Here is a 16,638-nt window from a genome sequence, read left to right on the forward strand (position 1 = left end):
AGAAGGTGATGGAGAAGGTGACCAGCCGGTGCCATTACTCTGGTACTCAGCAGGCTTGCGCTTTAGGGTGTATAAGATGAGAATACAAGCTCTCTTTAGCTGTGATTTTCGCCCTGCTGTTTTCTGACTTGCTACTGGATGGGCGCTTATATCATAGCACTTATCCTACTGTTAAACTATATTACACTCACTTATTGGCTGTAAGCGGCTTGTGTTGTTTTATCATCCAATATTTATCTCAGATTTTGCACGTTGGTACCCCTGCTGTAGTCAGAAGCAGGGGAAGGGTAGAGGAAGTGGAAAGTGTGTGTTTCGGTGTGCATTTTTCTTTCATTATTGAACGACTTGACTTTGCAATTTGCCCGCTGACATTTTAAAGGAAATAGCATGGCAGTGCGTTCTGCAAAATGGCAGCAGAAGTTGCTTTTTTTCCCATTGAAAACTGTGCGTCGCCGAGTTTCTCGATTGGCGGAACGCATGAAAAGGTCAGCCTCAGCTGTATGGATTTTCATAATGGATTTTCACCAGAAATAAGTCAATCAAGGTACAGTAGGGGTATTGTTTGCGGTTGATTGGCAGGTGAGGGCTGTTACTCGTGGATTTCGGCACTTTTGGGAAAACCTTTGAGGTGGTTCCAAAAGCAGCAATGACTGAGGTACATTGTGGTATCAGTGCCTGATTTTAACCCCAGCCTAATTTTCCCCCCACACCTTTGTCCCCTCGACCTCTTCAGCACTGCCCTGTTCCCAGCATGTCTCTCTACCTCATTCCCCTCGTTATTTTAGTTTGTATTCAGGCCTGAGTTGATCCGTCACTCTTTGTGGGTCCGTCTCTTCCTGTCCACACATCTCCTGTGCTCCTGTCCCTGTTCCCCCGGTCCTCGTGTGTCCTCTTGTGCTCCCGGTCTTCCACATGAAGTGAGCACATTTACTTCAAGGAGGTCATTGGTGTTCAGAAAAAAAGTCTAAATGAGGATAATTAATTTACATTCAGATCGGCAGAGATATACCATCCTGAGGATTGATGCCATCTTGAGCTTGTCATCACTCCCGGCGGATGCACGTGGGGTAAACCTTCCCCTGCTTCTCTCCCATGAACCAGCTCCCATTAATAGATCTGTCCTTTATGCTTCCCCTCTTGTTACGGCCGCTCCATTTTATGATGTCACTCTCTCTGCTGAAGAGCTCTGGGCTGTTTTATCTCCTTCGTGTGTGTTGGGCACTTAAACTTAAACCTCTCTGTTTATGAGTCCCAAACTGCCTCTCCATCCTCTGCGTTTGCTTCCCAGTATCAGCTCGGCATCGCCCATAAAAGCCCATCTATTCCTCGCTGTTCTGGGAACTCGCTGCCTGGGCCTTGCTGGGCAGAGTGGACCCCCAGCTAAGTGGCCGACTCCCATGCCGAGTGTGAGAACAAGCCTGTGAGAGAGTGTGGACAAGTATGTGTGTGTATGTGTACAGATTATTCATGGAAGTATCTTTGGCCTAACTGGAGGCCGCTAGACAGATTTGCTGTCGTTGGGAGCCGCCTACTTTCTGGCGCTTCATGGAGCTGCGACTAGCAATTATTGTCATGGTCGAGAAAATGGTGAAAGACGCTGGTTAGCGCCCAAGATGATATTCCCAAATGTCTTGCTTTGTCCACAACCCAAAGCTTTTGGTTTACTGTCTGTCATAGAAGAGTAAGGAAAGCAGAAAATATTTTCACATTTCATTTCACAAGCTTCAATCTGAGAATGACTGTTTTCCTTAAAAAATTAGTCAAACCGATTAAAAGATTATCAGAATAGTTTGCAATGAATATAAAAGTTGACAACTAACCTATCAATCATTGCCGCTCTAGTGTTTTGGGGTGTTTCGAAGTGCTCGACATGATAGATAGTAGCCGTTGTTTACTGCTCTAAATGTATGCATCAAACAGAAAAAAAACATTGCTGGAATGCCTTTGAACGTGTCTGTGCGACGCAAAAATGCTTCCCTCCCTCAGATGCCCGTTGAGAGGGAGGGAAGCTCTCGGGGAGCACACCTGTGTCTTTGGCCATGGCGAATTCCTGCATAACTTGTCGGGAGTGGATGCTACTGTTCAGTCCTCTGACCCTCTTCTGCGTCCGAACCCACCTCCCCCTTGGCTCCTCCGGGAGCAGCGACTCAGCAGCTCATTAGAGCCGAAACTCTCAAAACCCGGGGGTCATTCTCCTATGTCCGCTGCAAGTCCAGACAGCTGGCCGGCCGTAAAACTATTATGTGGTCCAACTTAAATGTGTGGTTTTATTTACATGCAGTGTTTTAAAGGTTGTGTCCGTTTGAGTTTGACGTTGAAGCAGTGTGCTGGTTTCCAGGGGAGGACTTGGTCAGACAAAGCAATGCTGACCTTTGGGTTGAGTTCATGAGCTGTTCAGAAATAATGAATAGATCACACAAGTTAACTATGACTCAACTATGACTTTTGGGTACAACACTGATAGTAATGACTCATTAACAAAGAAAAATCTGAGTCTGCAAAGTAACTAGTAACTAAAGTTATCAGATACATGCAGTGTGATGAAAAGAATGTTTGTCTGTATAAAGTGAAGTGGGTGTATAAAGTAGCGGAAATTTAGTATGTATTACGTATTTAGGCACAGTACTTGAGTAAACTGTACTCAGTTTACCTAGTGTTAGATTTTTTATAAAGCTGTCTGTGTGAGCAGCCCTTCAACAACATGTGTTCACCGCTGTCACACGGTCATTACCACATTCATCTAGCGAGACTATGCTCCCCCCCTCCTCCCTATTCTGTCCATTCGCTGACCCCTCGGCCTCCCCTCGTCCCACGCTGGGCATTTATGTCTTCATCTCTTTGTGAGTGAGAGGCTGTTTTGGCTGCAGCGTGGGGTTGAAGGGTGAAAGCAGGGCACACTTGAACTCCCACAGACGCGGCCACTGCAGACCACATTTGAACTGCGCTTGACCCGTCGGACTATACCTGATTTGTGCGGTTTCCGTCTCTTTTATGCACTTGCATGCACATTCGCTTTTAGGGTTCATCGGAGGTTGGTTCCCATATGAGGAAAAGAGTTCAGAAAGAGATTCCAGCTGGAGTTGTTAAGTTATAGAGGGTGCTGTAAAAGCCCTACAGTAGCCATTGAAAGTCATGGTGGTGCTCTGGGGACGGAGGGCTCGAGGCTCCTGCAGCCGCTAAACAATACTTAATTAGCTCATAAACAAAGGCTAGTGGGGGATCAGAGAGGGCAATCAAAGTGAACCGTCCCTTTGAGCTTCTCTCACCAACAACAAAGCCTCTCTAATGGCCCCGTCACTCCACTTGTTGTGTCTCACCGTGGTGTGCTTCCTGACAACATAAAAGGCCCACATTCCAAAAAAAGAGCCTTGGACAAGAGACGATTCCCCCGATGCCTCCCTTTCCTCTCCCTCTCTCTGCTAGGTATTGACATTGCTCCACGGCTCACCTCCGCAGCGCATGCTTGGTTCCCCGTGGCGACCGCAGCTTTCATCTCTCTTCTTTCAGCCTTGTGTCCGTGACTTTGGTGGTCCGTTTTATTGCGTCCCTGTGTGTGACGCCATGCTGGCACGCTGCTGGGAGCCTGCGAGGAAGTGCTAGACACACAGAAGACAGTGCCAGGTTCTGAAGAGGCTATTCAAGCTTGGCATGGGGACAGGTGTGTAGGCGATGTGTGTGTCAGGTGTGTCCGCATGCATGTGCGTCACAGTGGCCTGGTGTCCGTGTTTGCATTAGACGGCGAACGTGTTGTTTTTTTTTATGTTTGGGCACGAGGCCCGCTAAAGAAAACAGAAGTCCACCGCCACACGAGGACAGCATGGCAGCAGGTCGGAGGCAATCTCTGCTTGTTTGTGTGCCTGTGTTATCATCTCCTGTTTCCTGTCAAAACAGGAAAGGACAGGGGCGAGAATGGAGGCTAGGAAAGCGCTGCCTTGATGTGTGTTGGCTGGAGGTCCAGCTCTGCCTGACAGTGACCCTCCTGGCCAGGAAAAACAGACCCGTCCAGGGCGTAACCCGCAGCGGGATCCTTCATGGCGTTATTTTTATCACTTTCACAAAGCACAGCGAGGGATGCTTTCCCCAGCTGTTGACACAGGTCCGGGTCATTTTTGTCTCCAAAACAGTGCGGCAGAGGAGAGACGTCCCATCTGGCCGTGTCCCCTTGGCTGGCAGCCTCGCATTGGATTGTAGTCTCTGTTTAGGAAGGGAAATCCTTTTTGACATTTTGTTAATCATGAAAGCGAGACACTCCTTTTCTTTGGATGATCCCGAGACCTCCATCACAATACCTTTTCCATGAGGCTGGAGTTGTCCTGCGATTGTGACCATCCATCGCACATATTTGTTAATCCTTACAACAGGATGGTACACACACACATACACACACACACACACACACACACACACACACACACACACACACACACACGTGCGCATAGTCAACCTGATAAGTGCTCTTTTATGGGACTCAACTGTGAGGAGTACATTCCAGACAGTAGAGTCAGCTATCAGTGCGGTTCAGGCGGTGGATTACTGATGGCATGGCAGGTAAAAGCCCCGGCGTCTGCTGTGACACAGCGAAATGAGAAGGCACGGACAGGCACGCTGCACAAACAGCTGATTAGCGAGTCAGCTAATTATTGACTGTTGAAAAATGATAACCATCTCCCGCTCGGCTCTGCTTAGGGAAGCCGCCGTGTAAAAACTGAGAGTTGCTCTTGTGGAATTCCGAGAGTTTGAAGGCAGAGCTAAGTTTAGCCTTTTATGGGGTCTCTTAAAAAGAAAGAGCTGCTTACACAAGAATGCTATTGTCAGATCAGCCGGATTGCACCGCGCAAGCAGGCTTTTCTGCTTTTGTTGTCCCAGCAGGTTGTGCGCACACCACAGACTCTCCGGAGTCACTTCAGTCGCCAAGTTTGACCTTGTGGAGAATTCTTGTTTTACTTTTGATATTTGATGAGTGACTGAACACCAGACCGGGCAGGTAAACATCAGCAATAGCTCCTTCAGCACGTCGCGTCTGGAGCAGCAGCGTTTGGTCTGCTCCTGTCGCCGTGACCCAGATTAAGATATGGCGCACGGCTGCTGACCGGGGTCGATGTCATCAGCAGGGAGGTCGGAGTTCATTTGTCTTTCTTGACAGACCTTCAGGTGGTGTTCCAGGGCTCTGGCAGAAGGCCGTGCCGATGCTGACCCCCATGCGTCGCACAATTAGTTACCCTTTGACCCCTGAGTCCCACAATCAAACCCCGAGCATGGAGCGGGCATGCTTTTGCATCCCCAGACCCTCTTTACGTATGACTGTGTGTGCGTGTGTGTGTGTGTGTGTGTGTGTGTGTGTTTGCAGCTGAAAAAGGCCCAGATGTAGCTTAAGATTCAGTCTGACATGACATAATAGCTTCCCTTTGTTTCAATCTACTTCATACAAACAAAGAAATATGAGCCATATATAAAGTTTTACACCCCCCCACCTTAATGATACCTCTAGCTACTTTTCCATTCTACATTCATAAATATATAAAAGATCCATTAGTCTGCATCCGTCTCCCCTACTTAAGTGACTGTTGTTATTTAACTGCTCTTAACTGTGTGGTTCTCATGCTCTTAAGTGCAATTAAAGCACATCGCTCAGGGCTTATGCAGACAGACAGACTCAGATGAACACCATCCTTGAGCCAACAAGTAGGACTCTCACTGCAGACTTTTCTCTTTTTCACTTTGTTTGACATGTTCCGTCCTTGCAGCGCGGCTCCGGAACACGCCATTCAGCTGCGAACCTGCCACTTCCTTCCATTTCTCCGAGGATTGCTTGTTTCTCCATCATGATGAATTCCTAAACTCTCGCTGAGCCCTGCTGTGTTGTGACATTTCATACAAGCCGCCAGAAAAAAAACGAAAAAAAAACCCCAGAAGAATGTATCAAGCCAGGAACTCAGAACTCAAAGCCGCCAACAACTCCAAGGTTATCTCTTCATTTCACGATGCGGAGTGACAGCAGCCATGTCCTTGTCCGCCCATGTTGGCGTCCCTGACATGGAAATAGAGTTGTTGTATAGAGTCGTGTTTTGTAACTCGCTCCCTGTTTTGTGATAGCTCGTGCTGTGAAAAGGGTGGATTGGCAGTCTCCTGCTGTTGAGTCGTGTCTCCTTAGATGGTGATTTGTCCAACCTCTTAGTCGTGTAGAGGCTCGTTTTAACATAAGTTACAAAGCCTTCGCAAATTGGTCTGCTTTCTCCTGTCTGCTGGAATGTTCCTGAGCATTTGTCTCCCAGACTAAAATACCTCAACAATTATTGGATGTATTGTCATGGCATTTTGCACAGACTTTCCCAGAGGATGTATCTCATTGACTTTGTTGATCCCCTGGCATTCCCTCTTTGGCTGTTAGTGAAATATGTTAGCAACTACTGGGCGCATTGCCATAAAGTGATGTGCAGAGATTCATGGTTCCCAGTGGATGAATCACACTGACTTGTAACGCCACCATCAGGTCGAAGTCTTTACTTACCCTGCGAAGTATCTGAACTGCTGACCTCTGTAGATGCTAAAGGCTTATTTTAAGGTTATGAAAACATGGAAATTCTTAGTTATATCTGGGTATACGCTAACGCAAACATGACATTTATAAATACTATATTCCATTTCTGTCAGTAGATTCCAATGACTCCTACACACTGGTTTTTTAAAATTCTGAAATAAAGTGGAATTTCATGTTTTTTTTTTACCAGTTAAGTAAAGGAAACACCAATCCTCACCAACTGATTTGAATAATAAGTGAAATGGTTGGAGTTGCCTCTTGTCAGAGGCCGCAAGGCCATTTGCGAGATGCCATTGTTCCTAAAAGACAAAGTGGCAAAATGTGCATGTGAAAACATTTCGATAAGCCAGGCATTTTCTAGGATAGTGAATGAAAATCCGTCAGACTCAGTAAGTGGATTAGTGTGCACTATTCTCCGCAGAGATAGTTCAGCCGACTTCCTTATCTCGCTGATGTTCAACTGAATGTGTCTAGACGTCTCAATTAGCAAAGAGAAGAAAAAAAAACAAAAAGAAAAAACAGATAATGGTTAGTGCTTATCTCAGTGTGTTTTTTTCTACCAGTACCCTCACCAGCCTTCAGTATCTGGTTCTCATAAACAGACAACAGTTTTCCAATAATACAACCCCTCCTGGCTGAATGCCCTGGGCTGATGTTTAAATTTCTATTATTAGTGATAATTGTGTTCTCTGAGAAGTCATTGGCATGGTAATGACATCTTTCATGATAAATTAGTATTCCCCCTCTCTCTCGCTGCTGTACCTACACTTGGCTGTTGCACCAGAACAGCTCCGCCACTCGCAAACTCTGCCGCTCTATTGTTCTGCCGACACGCAGCAGCTTTGTCAGACACAAAGCATGTCACTCTCTGAGATAATGCTCCGCAGGCTGGGAGTGGATGGGATAGGGACGCTTAGCAAGGCTCACCTTGGCTCAGGGTGATTTGCGCTTTGCTGTAATGAACGCAGTTGAGGAGTCGAAATGGAGGGGACTAACCTTCAGCTCGTCCTATAGTCCTCGCAGCTTTGTGATGCTAATAAGTTAGCCTGTTGCCTGCGTATGCGCGCTGGCACGCGGGCCGATAAGTGAAAATTGAGATATCTTCCAAATAAAGAAGTGCCACGCTCGACAATAACCACTTACGGAGTGTCATTATGGGGCTTTTCCTCGCAGGCTGAACCTACACAGTCACTCCATGTATAGAGAGAGAGTGGGAGGTGGACTGAAACTCTGGCAGCAGCAACAGAAAACTTGAATATCTGTCCATATGGCTGCCTGCCAGGATAATTACCGCACCGTCCATACTGAGGGGGAAAGTGGAGAGAATAATTGTTGTAGGACACTCAACATTTCACCTCGTCATCACTTTCACGCCGCTCTGTGTGGCTATGCACTTTCGCGGGAGGTGTCAGGGGTGAAATATCGTGATAACCATATAAAAATGCTGGCCGTATGCTAATATGGTAGATCCGTATGTTTGCGCGCACGGCAACCGCGCCGCTTGGCATGAAAAAAGTGTTTAAATGTTGATCTAAAAATGATGAATTCTAATCATGTTGTTGATGTGTAGGCTGAGGTTGTTTTTTTCCCCATTATGGAGTCTGGAGGATGCTGATGAAGATATGCAATTACTAGTGTTTGAGCATGAGTAACTCCCTTTGCATTTTTTCCGTCATAATTAACCATTCTTGTGCACATTATCCGCATGTCACACTCTACCCTCCGCGTGGCTGCCATGAGCTTCAGCAGCAGTTTGTTTTCTCTCTAAATAAACGGCGGGGAGATGGGAGCGCCTATCCCCCCCCCGGTTGGAACGAGAAGTTGTCCCGTCTGACAAACTGCAGTGAGTGCAGCTCTCTTGGTGTGACAGCTCAGACAGAGGAGAAGCAGGTGGCTGTCATCACTGTGTATAGGCTGAATAGGGGTTTGAAATACAAGTGAAGTAGTGCTTTGGGCTGTTGGAAGGAACTATTGTATCAGGATCCTCTGCTCGGCAATGAGTGTTTTAAAGTGGGCTCCAGGACAGAAATAGATCTCTCAACGAGCTCCAGTGGATGGCTGGAAGTACTGTTTCAGTTTCACTCTGCACACTAATGAGGACTTTGGAAATATATGGACGAGTGGTAAAATTTTCTACGCCGAACGCAAATGCTCCGCTTTAACTTTCACATTTGAGTTGTCGTCCGTTTTTGACTCATGCGTCCCAATTTGCAAAATAAAGGATTCAGAGGAGAATAACAATCTCTGTTTTTCATTCCGAGAATGTGCCGGATGATTTTTATCCTGCTCCTCCTCTTTTCAACCTCCAGCCCATCACCCCACCTGCCCCTCCCCTCCCCCCATCGTGCCCTTGCTTTCACCTGTAGTTTACAGCAACACCTGGCTCCTGCCTATCCAGCTTGTGTGTTGAATTTTTCATTATGTACTCATTATGGTTCGTTTCCACAGCAGAGCCCCGGCTGGGGGAAAAAGAGAAAGTACCTTGAGAGCGTCTCGGAGCCAAAAAATTAGCCATTCTAATTAAAAGTGAACAATTGTTGGTGGAAGTGTACATATACAATCCAGTGTGTCCCTGGTGAGGACAGCATAACAAGCAGCCCTGCTGCTGTCTGACTTAGTCTGCAGCAGCAATGAGCAGGAGGTGGAACATTTTATTATATATTCATCATTTTAGATTATCTTGCGCTTTTGTCACTGTTGAGAAAACTTTGGAGGGCTCAATAATTCTTTACTGTGAAATCAGTTCCTTATTGAGTTGACGTAACGATCATTCACCACCAGATGTACAATGAAGACGTCATTCTGGCAGTTGCTAAAGTCACACCGCTTCTCCACCTGGTGTATCCCGGCCGGACCCGCTGAACAGCCTGACCTCGGCCTAAGCCGACGGATCCGGGGCTGAGACAGTGAAGGCCGCCTTGGGTCTACAGAGGAGAGAGAGAGAGATGTTTGGGGGCGGGGGCGGGGAGAGAGAGAATGAAGTCTGTCCAAACAGTCTGAAAGAGGCTTGTTTTCTTTATGTGCGCGAGTGAACAGGAAAAGGTAATTAACTGGCCAAGTGGCGAAAGGCTGGAGTGATGGATGGGTGTGGTGTAAAGAGACAGCCACACAAGAGGAGACACACACACACACACACACACACACACACACACACACACAAACACACACACACACACACGCATCTGTTTCGTCCCTTTCTCCTTCTAAAGCCTGGTTCAGTGAACCTTTCATGTAATTACACTTTTGTAAAAACATGTATGCCTTCAGTAAGAGGAGCTACAAGCACTCACGCCCTGATAAATGGGTCGACCATATGGAGTGGTGTCTCGTCATAATATGAGGTCATTAATGGTTGCCGGGTGGTTTGGCAAAGACTCATGAGTTATTACATCTGACTTTATCTGTGTTTAACCTCAGGGTCAGCAGCATCCACAGCCTTTTTATTTTTGATGGACGGTGACATCTGTTTTGACGGCTTTAACAGTAGCGTACATCAGAAAGCGAGACTAGATCTTATCAGGGTATTCTACTAAAAACACTGTATTTTGTAGAAAATCTTGCAGGTTTCTTTCGAGGATGTGTCACTGTGACACTCCGGACAGGTGGGGCTATCATGTGTCGAAGGTGTCACCAAGGGCCTAAAGCCTATTTGCATTTTCTGTCAGCAGTTCACTGACAGTTAAAGGGAGGAAAAAAAGGGCTAAACCGCACAGGGCAGACAGACCGACATCTGTCTCTGTGAGCTCCACACGAAACAGATGCTTGACGCAGGGGAGCCTTGGCTGCTCATTTAAGGGAATACTGATGCACAGATCTCTCTAAACAAGGTAATCTTCTGTTTGATCTGAAAAGTGGGGAAGTTTGTTCATTGTAATGTGTTGTTGACTTTGTAAGTAAGCAGTTTGTCTTAACGTAGGTAATTTTAGCTCATCAATCTCTGAAGAATGTGATAATACAAACTTTTGCAGAGTTAAGAAATGGCGTTGTTTATCTCGTGACTTTATGTCAGGTTGATTGAATCGACTGACCGGTTTCATACCCACCAGAGCGAACCACAGGAAGCGGGGAAACACGCGAGGGTCCATTTTAATTGAACCAAGCCAGTTTGGTGTGAAAGCACCCTTCGTATTTCGCTGTGCACGGGGCGTTTTCCAACCCAAAGCATCCATATTCAACTATCTGCCCCGCGCACCCTTTACCATGCGGTTCTCCCCGCAATTCACAAAAGTTGTCGAGTTTGAAACACTTGAATTCACAGGAGAGTCGGAGAGAGAAAAATGGAGCGGTGAGACAGCAGCCAGTGGAAAGAGGCAAGAGCGGAATCGATTTTTTGCTGCCATTATCTCTCACAAAAGCTTAAGCTAAGATAATGGGATAAGAATCTAAATGTATCCGCGCTCAGACAAAAGCCAAATTTCACATTAGGAATGCAGGGGGAGCGGCGGAGATATTTCATCATTATTTGATGGGGATCTCATTGTGCTCCAATAAAACCCCCAAAGAGTGACAGAAAAATGAAGCAGCCAGACTTTTTTTCTCACACACAAACACAGACACAACACACACACACACACACACACACACACACACACACACACACACACACACACAGGATGAATGGATTCATTCCTGTAGTGGCGCGGCAGTATTATCAGCTAGGTAATGACAGTGTGCTTGTGTTGCTGCAGATACCGTCGCTTTGTTTGGGGGGAAAGTCTTATTACAGGTCTGTTTAATCTTGTCGAGTCAGCAAACAGGCGCAAAACATCTGTTGATGTGATTCGGTGAGCCGTCCCATTTTGGTGTTCGACCAGAGGCGTTCCCACAGAGCTAAATAGCATGCTAGTGTGACATCCTGAGTCATTGTCTTCTCTGCCTCCGAGCAGGCAGTGGTTAAATTTTATGGTCTGTAGCCCAGATCTGCTGCTGCACTAAAAGCTCGACCTGGTATCTAATCAGAGTCACAGACCCTCCAGCCCTCCGCTCCTCCAGGGGGTTCTGAGTCGAGTCGGCCGGCTTGGGATGCGGGTGTGAGAGTTGAGAAGGAGCAGGGGGCCGAGAGGGATTACACCACTGGATGTGTTGCTTTTATCCTGGGAATGTAATCTGCCTTAATGCCCCGTGCTCACCCGGGGCAAGGCCAGCAGCTGTGCTCGTTTTTCTCCGGCTTGGCTGTCAGAGTGAGCCGGGGCTACCTGTGGGAAAGCAGGCCTGCCGGAAGCTCTCGTCCTCACCCCGGGACCTGGGCCTGGGCTCCTGCGGTTTATTGGGGGGCCAATCCCTTTGAGACCTCTAGAGACGGTGTGTGGTTAGGGTCAACACTGTCTCGGGCCGAGTAAACAGAGAAGGCTTGGTCGCATCCTTAAAGGGAGGCAGAGGAAGGGAGAGCCAGGAGGTGGAGGGGCATTAGATCTGGCAGCTGCTGTGTGGTCTTGATTTTTTACAAGAAATGCAGTCATAGGAAGTACTTAAGAATTGTAATGTGTAAACAGGACTGGTGCTGGTGAGAAGAGGGTTGAGCGAGGACGGATATAAAGCAGCATGGCGTTACTCCGACTTGAGGAATGTTTCCATGCTAGTAGAATGATAAAGGAAAAAACCTGGAAAGGGAGGGAAAGGAAGACCGACTGAACAATTTGATCTTAAAATTGTCTTTTTGGCGTTTCTGTTTCTGTTTACTGAACCGTCGCAATGAACACAGAGGAGCAAAGAATAGAGAGAATCTTTTGCAGTGTGACTGATGTTAGAAATAAGAAAAAGAAAGCCACATTCAACAATCCGAACCAACAACTCAGATATGAGTTGACGAGCACCAGAATGTCAGACCTTTGCTTTTTTTTTCTCGTCATCATGGATACACGCTGGCACAATTTTGCCCCATTTCTCTTTCTGCCGCTGCTGCAGTGGGTCACGTGCTGCCTTTATGTCTGGGAAATGTGTGATGGGCTCAACTGGAATAGAAAATATGCTTTCCCAGAGTATTTTACTTTCAACGGAGCGTGCCTAAAAGTCTCTCGGCTGGCGAGGGGGCTTCATGCATTTCAAATCAGTATAACCTTCCACTGATTTGAGTCAGCTTGTGTATGTGGCCTTGCGCTCCGCGGCAGAGGCCCATCAGATGATGAATGCAGAGACATTCAGATGGCAGTCACACTTTGTCTGGTTAGAGAAAAGGTGTGCTGACGAGACAAGGTAAATGAGGTGTGATTTGAGGAAGGATCCAATGTGGGACTTTGCCCGGTTCTGTGTGCGCCCTAAGGAGGCACAGGAGAGAAATCATGCACAGCTTTCGCGCTGTCCCCTCATCCATAAGTGGTTACGGCTGAGCTTGTTTCCATCAGCCTCTGGGCATGTGCTGTCTGTGATGACACTCTCCATCAGGCCAGCGAGACAGTCAGTTAGTTGGGTGGCTGTCTCTCCTGCTGCTGCTGCCCTGCATTTCATCACAGTTAGTGCAGGGACAGAGACAAACTTAGGTCTCTAAGGACCGTGAAGGGCTCATTCCACAGGCAGGGCTTTTTTCTCCCCAGTGTACTCGGCACACCTCCTTTCCATAATAAGGCCATAGCATCTGACTGCATTTGTCCCCAGAGTTTAATAAAGATCAGTGCTGACAGGCAGTAAACCAACACAACCACCCACGAGCCTCCAGGCAAGGGCCACAACCCGACCTTCCTCCTCCCTCTCTCTCTTTCTCTCTCTGTCCTCCCATCCTCGCTCGTGCAGTTCGCCTCTCTCTGTAGACAGACCTCGGGTCAAAAACCAAAACCATCTCCCACTCGCACAGAACAATGGCCGGAGGAGTCAGAGCCCTGTAGTGGCTCCACGCCTCGCCGCCAGCGGGAATGCTTTGAACATTTGGTTTGTGTTGATGCCGCACATTACAAGCTCCTCTGAAGCAGCGCTACTATTCAAACCCACTTGCACCTGCCAGTAATAGATCATATGGATGATAAAAGAAACAATATGGCTTCTGGGCTGGGAGCACTCGTGCATAAGATGTTTTTTTTTCCACTTTATGCTTATGCACAAGCTCTTAAGCGCAGACATAAGAGCTGTGAAAGACTGCCACTACATGCTGACTTTTAGGCAAGTATTCCTGTGCTAGCGGTTTAACCATCAACACTCACCAGGGGACCCCGAGTGCTCAGCCGGGATCACTAGCTGCATGGCTAACTGAGCTAGCATAGCTAACAGTAGCTACTTTAACAGCAGTCAGTACCGGTGATAGGATGCCCCCTGTTTGTTTCGACTGTGATTTCAACAGGACACCAGTTCTTGCATATTGCACCTTTAATAATTTGCGGAAGTACCAATAGTCTTGATTAGTATTGTTGTGATAAATATAGATATACCTATTGAGGTATTTGGTCTGAGAGTGTTGCAGAGCATTCATGAAGTTCTTTTGGGGAGATTTCAAAATGTCAACATATATTTTGTGTATCATGCTACAGCCCTCGAACTCACAATATTATTTTAAGGGCCACCCAGCCATGATATAAAGACGAATTCGGTGGCCTTCTGTTTCATCATACCGACATCACTCTCCTCCGCAACCCCAACATCATCACCACCATCATCCTCCATAGCCTTGTGGCCCTGACCCTTTATTCACTCCGCCGGGCATAAAGCTTACAGACAGCTTTACAGGAGCAGCCCGCTCTCTAACCTCCAGAATCCTAACTGAATAGCAGATGGGCTCAGCTTTGTGTGTCCTTTTATTAGCTCTCCTAAATCAACACCTAACAATGCATGGCGAGAGAGAGGGAAATTGATTTCTTGCATCTACCAGTGCCCCGAGGTGGGTAGAGGGGTGGTTGGAGAGGGTAAAGGGTGAGGGGTGATGGAAGGGCGGAGTTGACTGGTTATGACTTCGCTTCAATTTCCTGTCTGAGAAGCATGTAGGTGAAGGCAGACCAGACTGTGAAAATAGCAGCCAGTGGTGTTTTCATTCTTCAGCTCTGTATCGCGTTCCACTCCAATTTGTCACAGGCTGTTTCATCTTATTTCAACGGAACTGTCCCGTTCTCTCGCATAAATATCCGACAGCAGAGATCCAGCAGCGTATAGAGCTCTATCATAGCATCATATTCCAGCATAAGCTTCTTACATTTAAATCCATTCCTCGTTGGGATATACCGATCTGATGCCATACTGCACTTGATCTGCCGTTACCCAGCCGTCAGCCCGTTTCTCATTCCTTATTCTTTGTGAGATTTATGGGGTGTTCTACATCCTGAGTGTATTTTCTGAGATGTGCTTGCATCCTGTCCGTGCCTGCCCATGTGTGAAGCAAGCAGCCAACGTAGTAAATCATTAACCGGGACCAATCTGTTAACGTCAGGTCAACCCTTTGCATCGCTGTCCTTTAAATGACAGAGTGATGATGATGGAGATTATGCTTACCCAGCAGGGTGCATTGACTTAAACTGCTCTCTATCCATGCTCTGGGATTTTTCTGGAAGGTTTGCACGATCGTACTTTTAATTCTGCGCGTGTTCGCGGAGAAAGGGTCATCTTTGTATTGAGCTGCTTTCACGAGGAGGAGATTTAGGGTCCCTCGGCCTGCCTCTGTGGTCTCTAGGTCTGTTGGGTTAGCTGTATTAAGTGGCACTGCATTAGAGCAGAGGATTGTTGTTTCCCCGCCGCCTCACTCCTCCTGATCACCTCGGAGGTTCCACAGAGCAAAGGCCTCATAAACATTTATGTACGGGCTGTGGGCTCATGTCTTAGGCCACGACTCCGCTGGGCAGAAGCCCGGTGCCCCTTTATGCCTCTTAAGAGACCGTGTTGTCTGTGTGTTTGTGTGCGTCTTTGTGCGCGTGTTTATTTACTGAAAACAAAGAGAAAGTTATGTTCCGCCCTCGCTGATAGCTCTGCGTGCCTCTGGCTTCCTGGAGGAGGTATTTATTTTCACATTTGGTGGCTCATCATATGTTTTCATGCTGGGACACTTGTCATATGTAAATGTATGGCTTTGGGGGCGCAAGAGTCCCCTCAGCTGTTGTTTTCTTTTGTCATTTCTCCCAAGCGGAGATGGACACCCTAGGGAGCCTACTTAGAGATGAAGTGAAAGGACAAAACTCTCCACTGGACATCGTCTCTCGAAGCAGAAATAAGCTGAAATCTGCTCACTCCTCTTGTTTCTTCACAAAATAAATAAAAGCCACATTTTGCTTGTTTTTTTGTTGTTGTGAGGAATGCCTCTGTGGGATCTTGGACTAATCCCTCCAAGCCTTATTTCGGAGTTGTCTCCTCACGTATAGCTTGTTTGTTCTCAGATTGTTTGGTGGACCTGATCAGCAGTCTAAAGTTGCATGCAGGCAAAGCATCTCAGTCTAAACAAACAACCATTCCAAAAAAGAGGAAGTGGTTGAATTAGGGAATGAGGGTCCCGGAGGGCAGTCAGGGACCACACTGGTTGCAGACCACTGACGCGCCTGGAAAATGTGAACAACATACAGGAAATCCTTTGAAAAGATAGTGAAATATGCTCGAGATCAACGGCATGCAGTCATGTTAAACCCTCTCTCTTCTGTCCGTTTGCTCCACAGGACCCTGGATATGCATCCTTCCTATTCGAGCAGCTCCAAACACCTGGGAGCAATGAAGCTGGCATCAGCTGTTGCCAGGTGTGCGCCACGTCTCTCCACCAACTGAGGCGGGAGGCCTTGCAGACGCTCCACGCTCCCATCCTCACCATTAGCTCAGACATGGCCGCCCTGCCCGCTCCATCCCTCTTGCCGCAGCCTGCTAGATTCACCGTGTCCTCCGGTGTCCACGCAAAACAGCTGTCCAGAGGTCAGCCAGCTGCCCACTCTGTGCTGCCTTTGGGCGAGAGGCACAGGGTACCAGGCTGGTCACAGAGCCCCTCTGTGTCTTCAGGGCCAAAGACAAGCGTCCAGGTGACGGTGGCAGGAGGGCAGCTCAGTGGATCCTTGAGCACTGTCACCATTCAGGCACAGCAGTACCTCGAGGGCATGTGGAGCATCTCCAGGGTCAACAACTTCCTGCCTCAGCCTAGACCGGTACGTCTTGAATGTGTCCCTTTCCATTTTATATCACATCGCATGCTTTTTTATTCATTTAATGCTATTTAA

General features: G+C 47.4%; 1 protein-coding gene across 2 annotated transcripts in view; it reads left to right on the forward strand.

Annotated features, from left to right (window-relative positions):
- kif26ab (kinesin family member 26Ab) overlaps positions 1 to 16,638 on the forward strand; it is a 67,810-nt gene that overhangs the window by 11,844 nt on the left and 39,328 nt on the right. For both annotated transcript variants that reach the window (XM_030391609.1, XM_030391610.1), the window contains exon 3: positions 16,093 to 16,566. In XM_030391609.1, coding sequence (XP_030247469.1) covers positions 16,093 to 16,566 — 474 coding nt within the window. The remainder of the gene's footprint in view (positions 1 to 16,092; positions 16,567 to 16,638) is intronic.

Source organism: Sparus aurata, chromosome 16, assembly GCF_900880675.1.
Source record: "Sparus aurata chromosome 16, fSpaAur1.1, whole genome shotgun sequence".
NCBI lineage: Eukaryota > Metazoa > Chordata > Actinopteri > Spariformes > Sparidae > Sparus > Sparus aurata.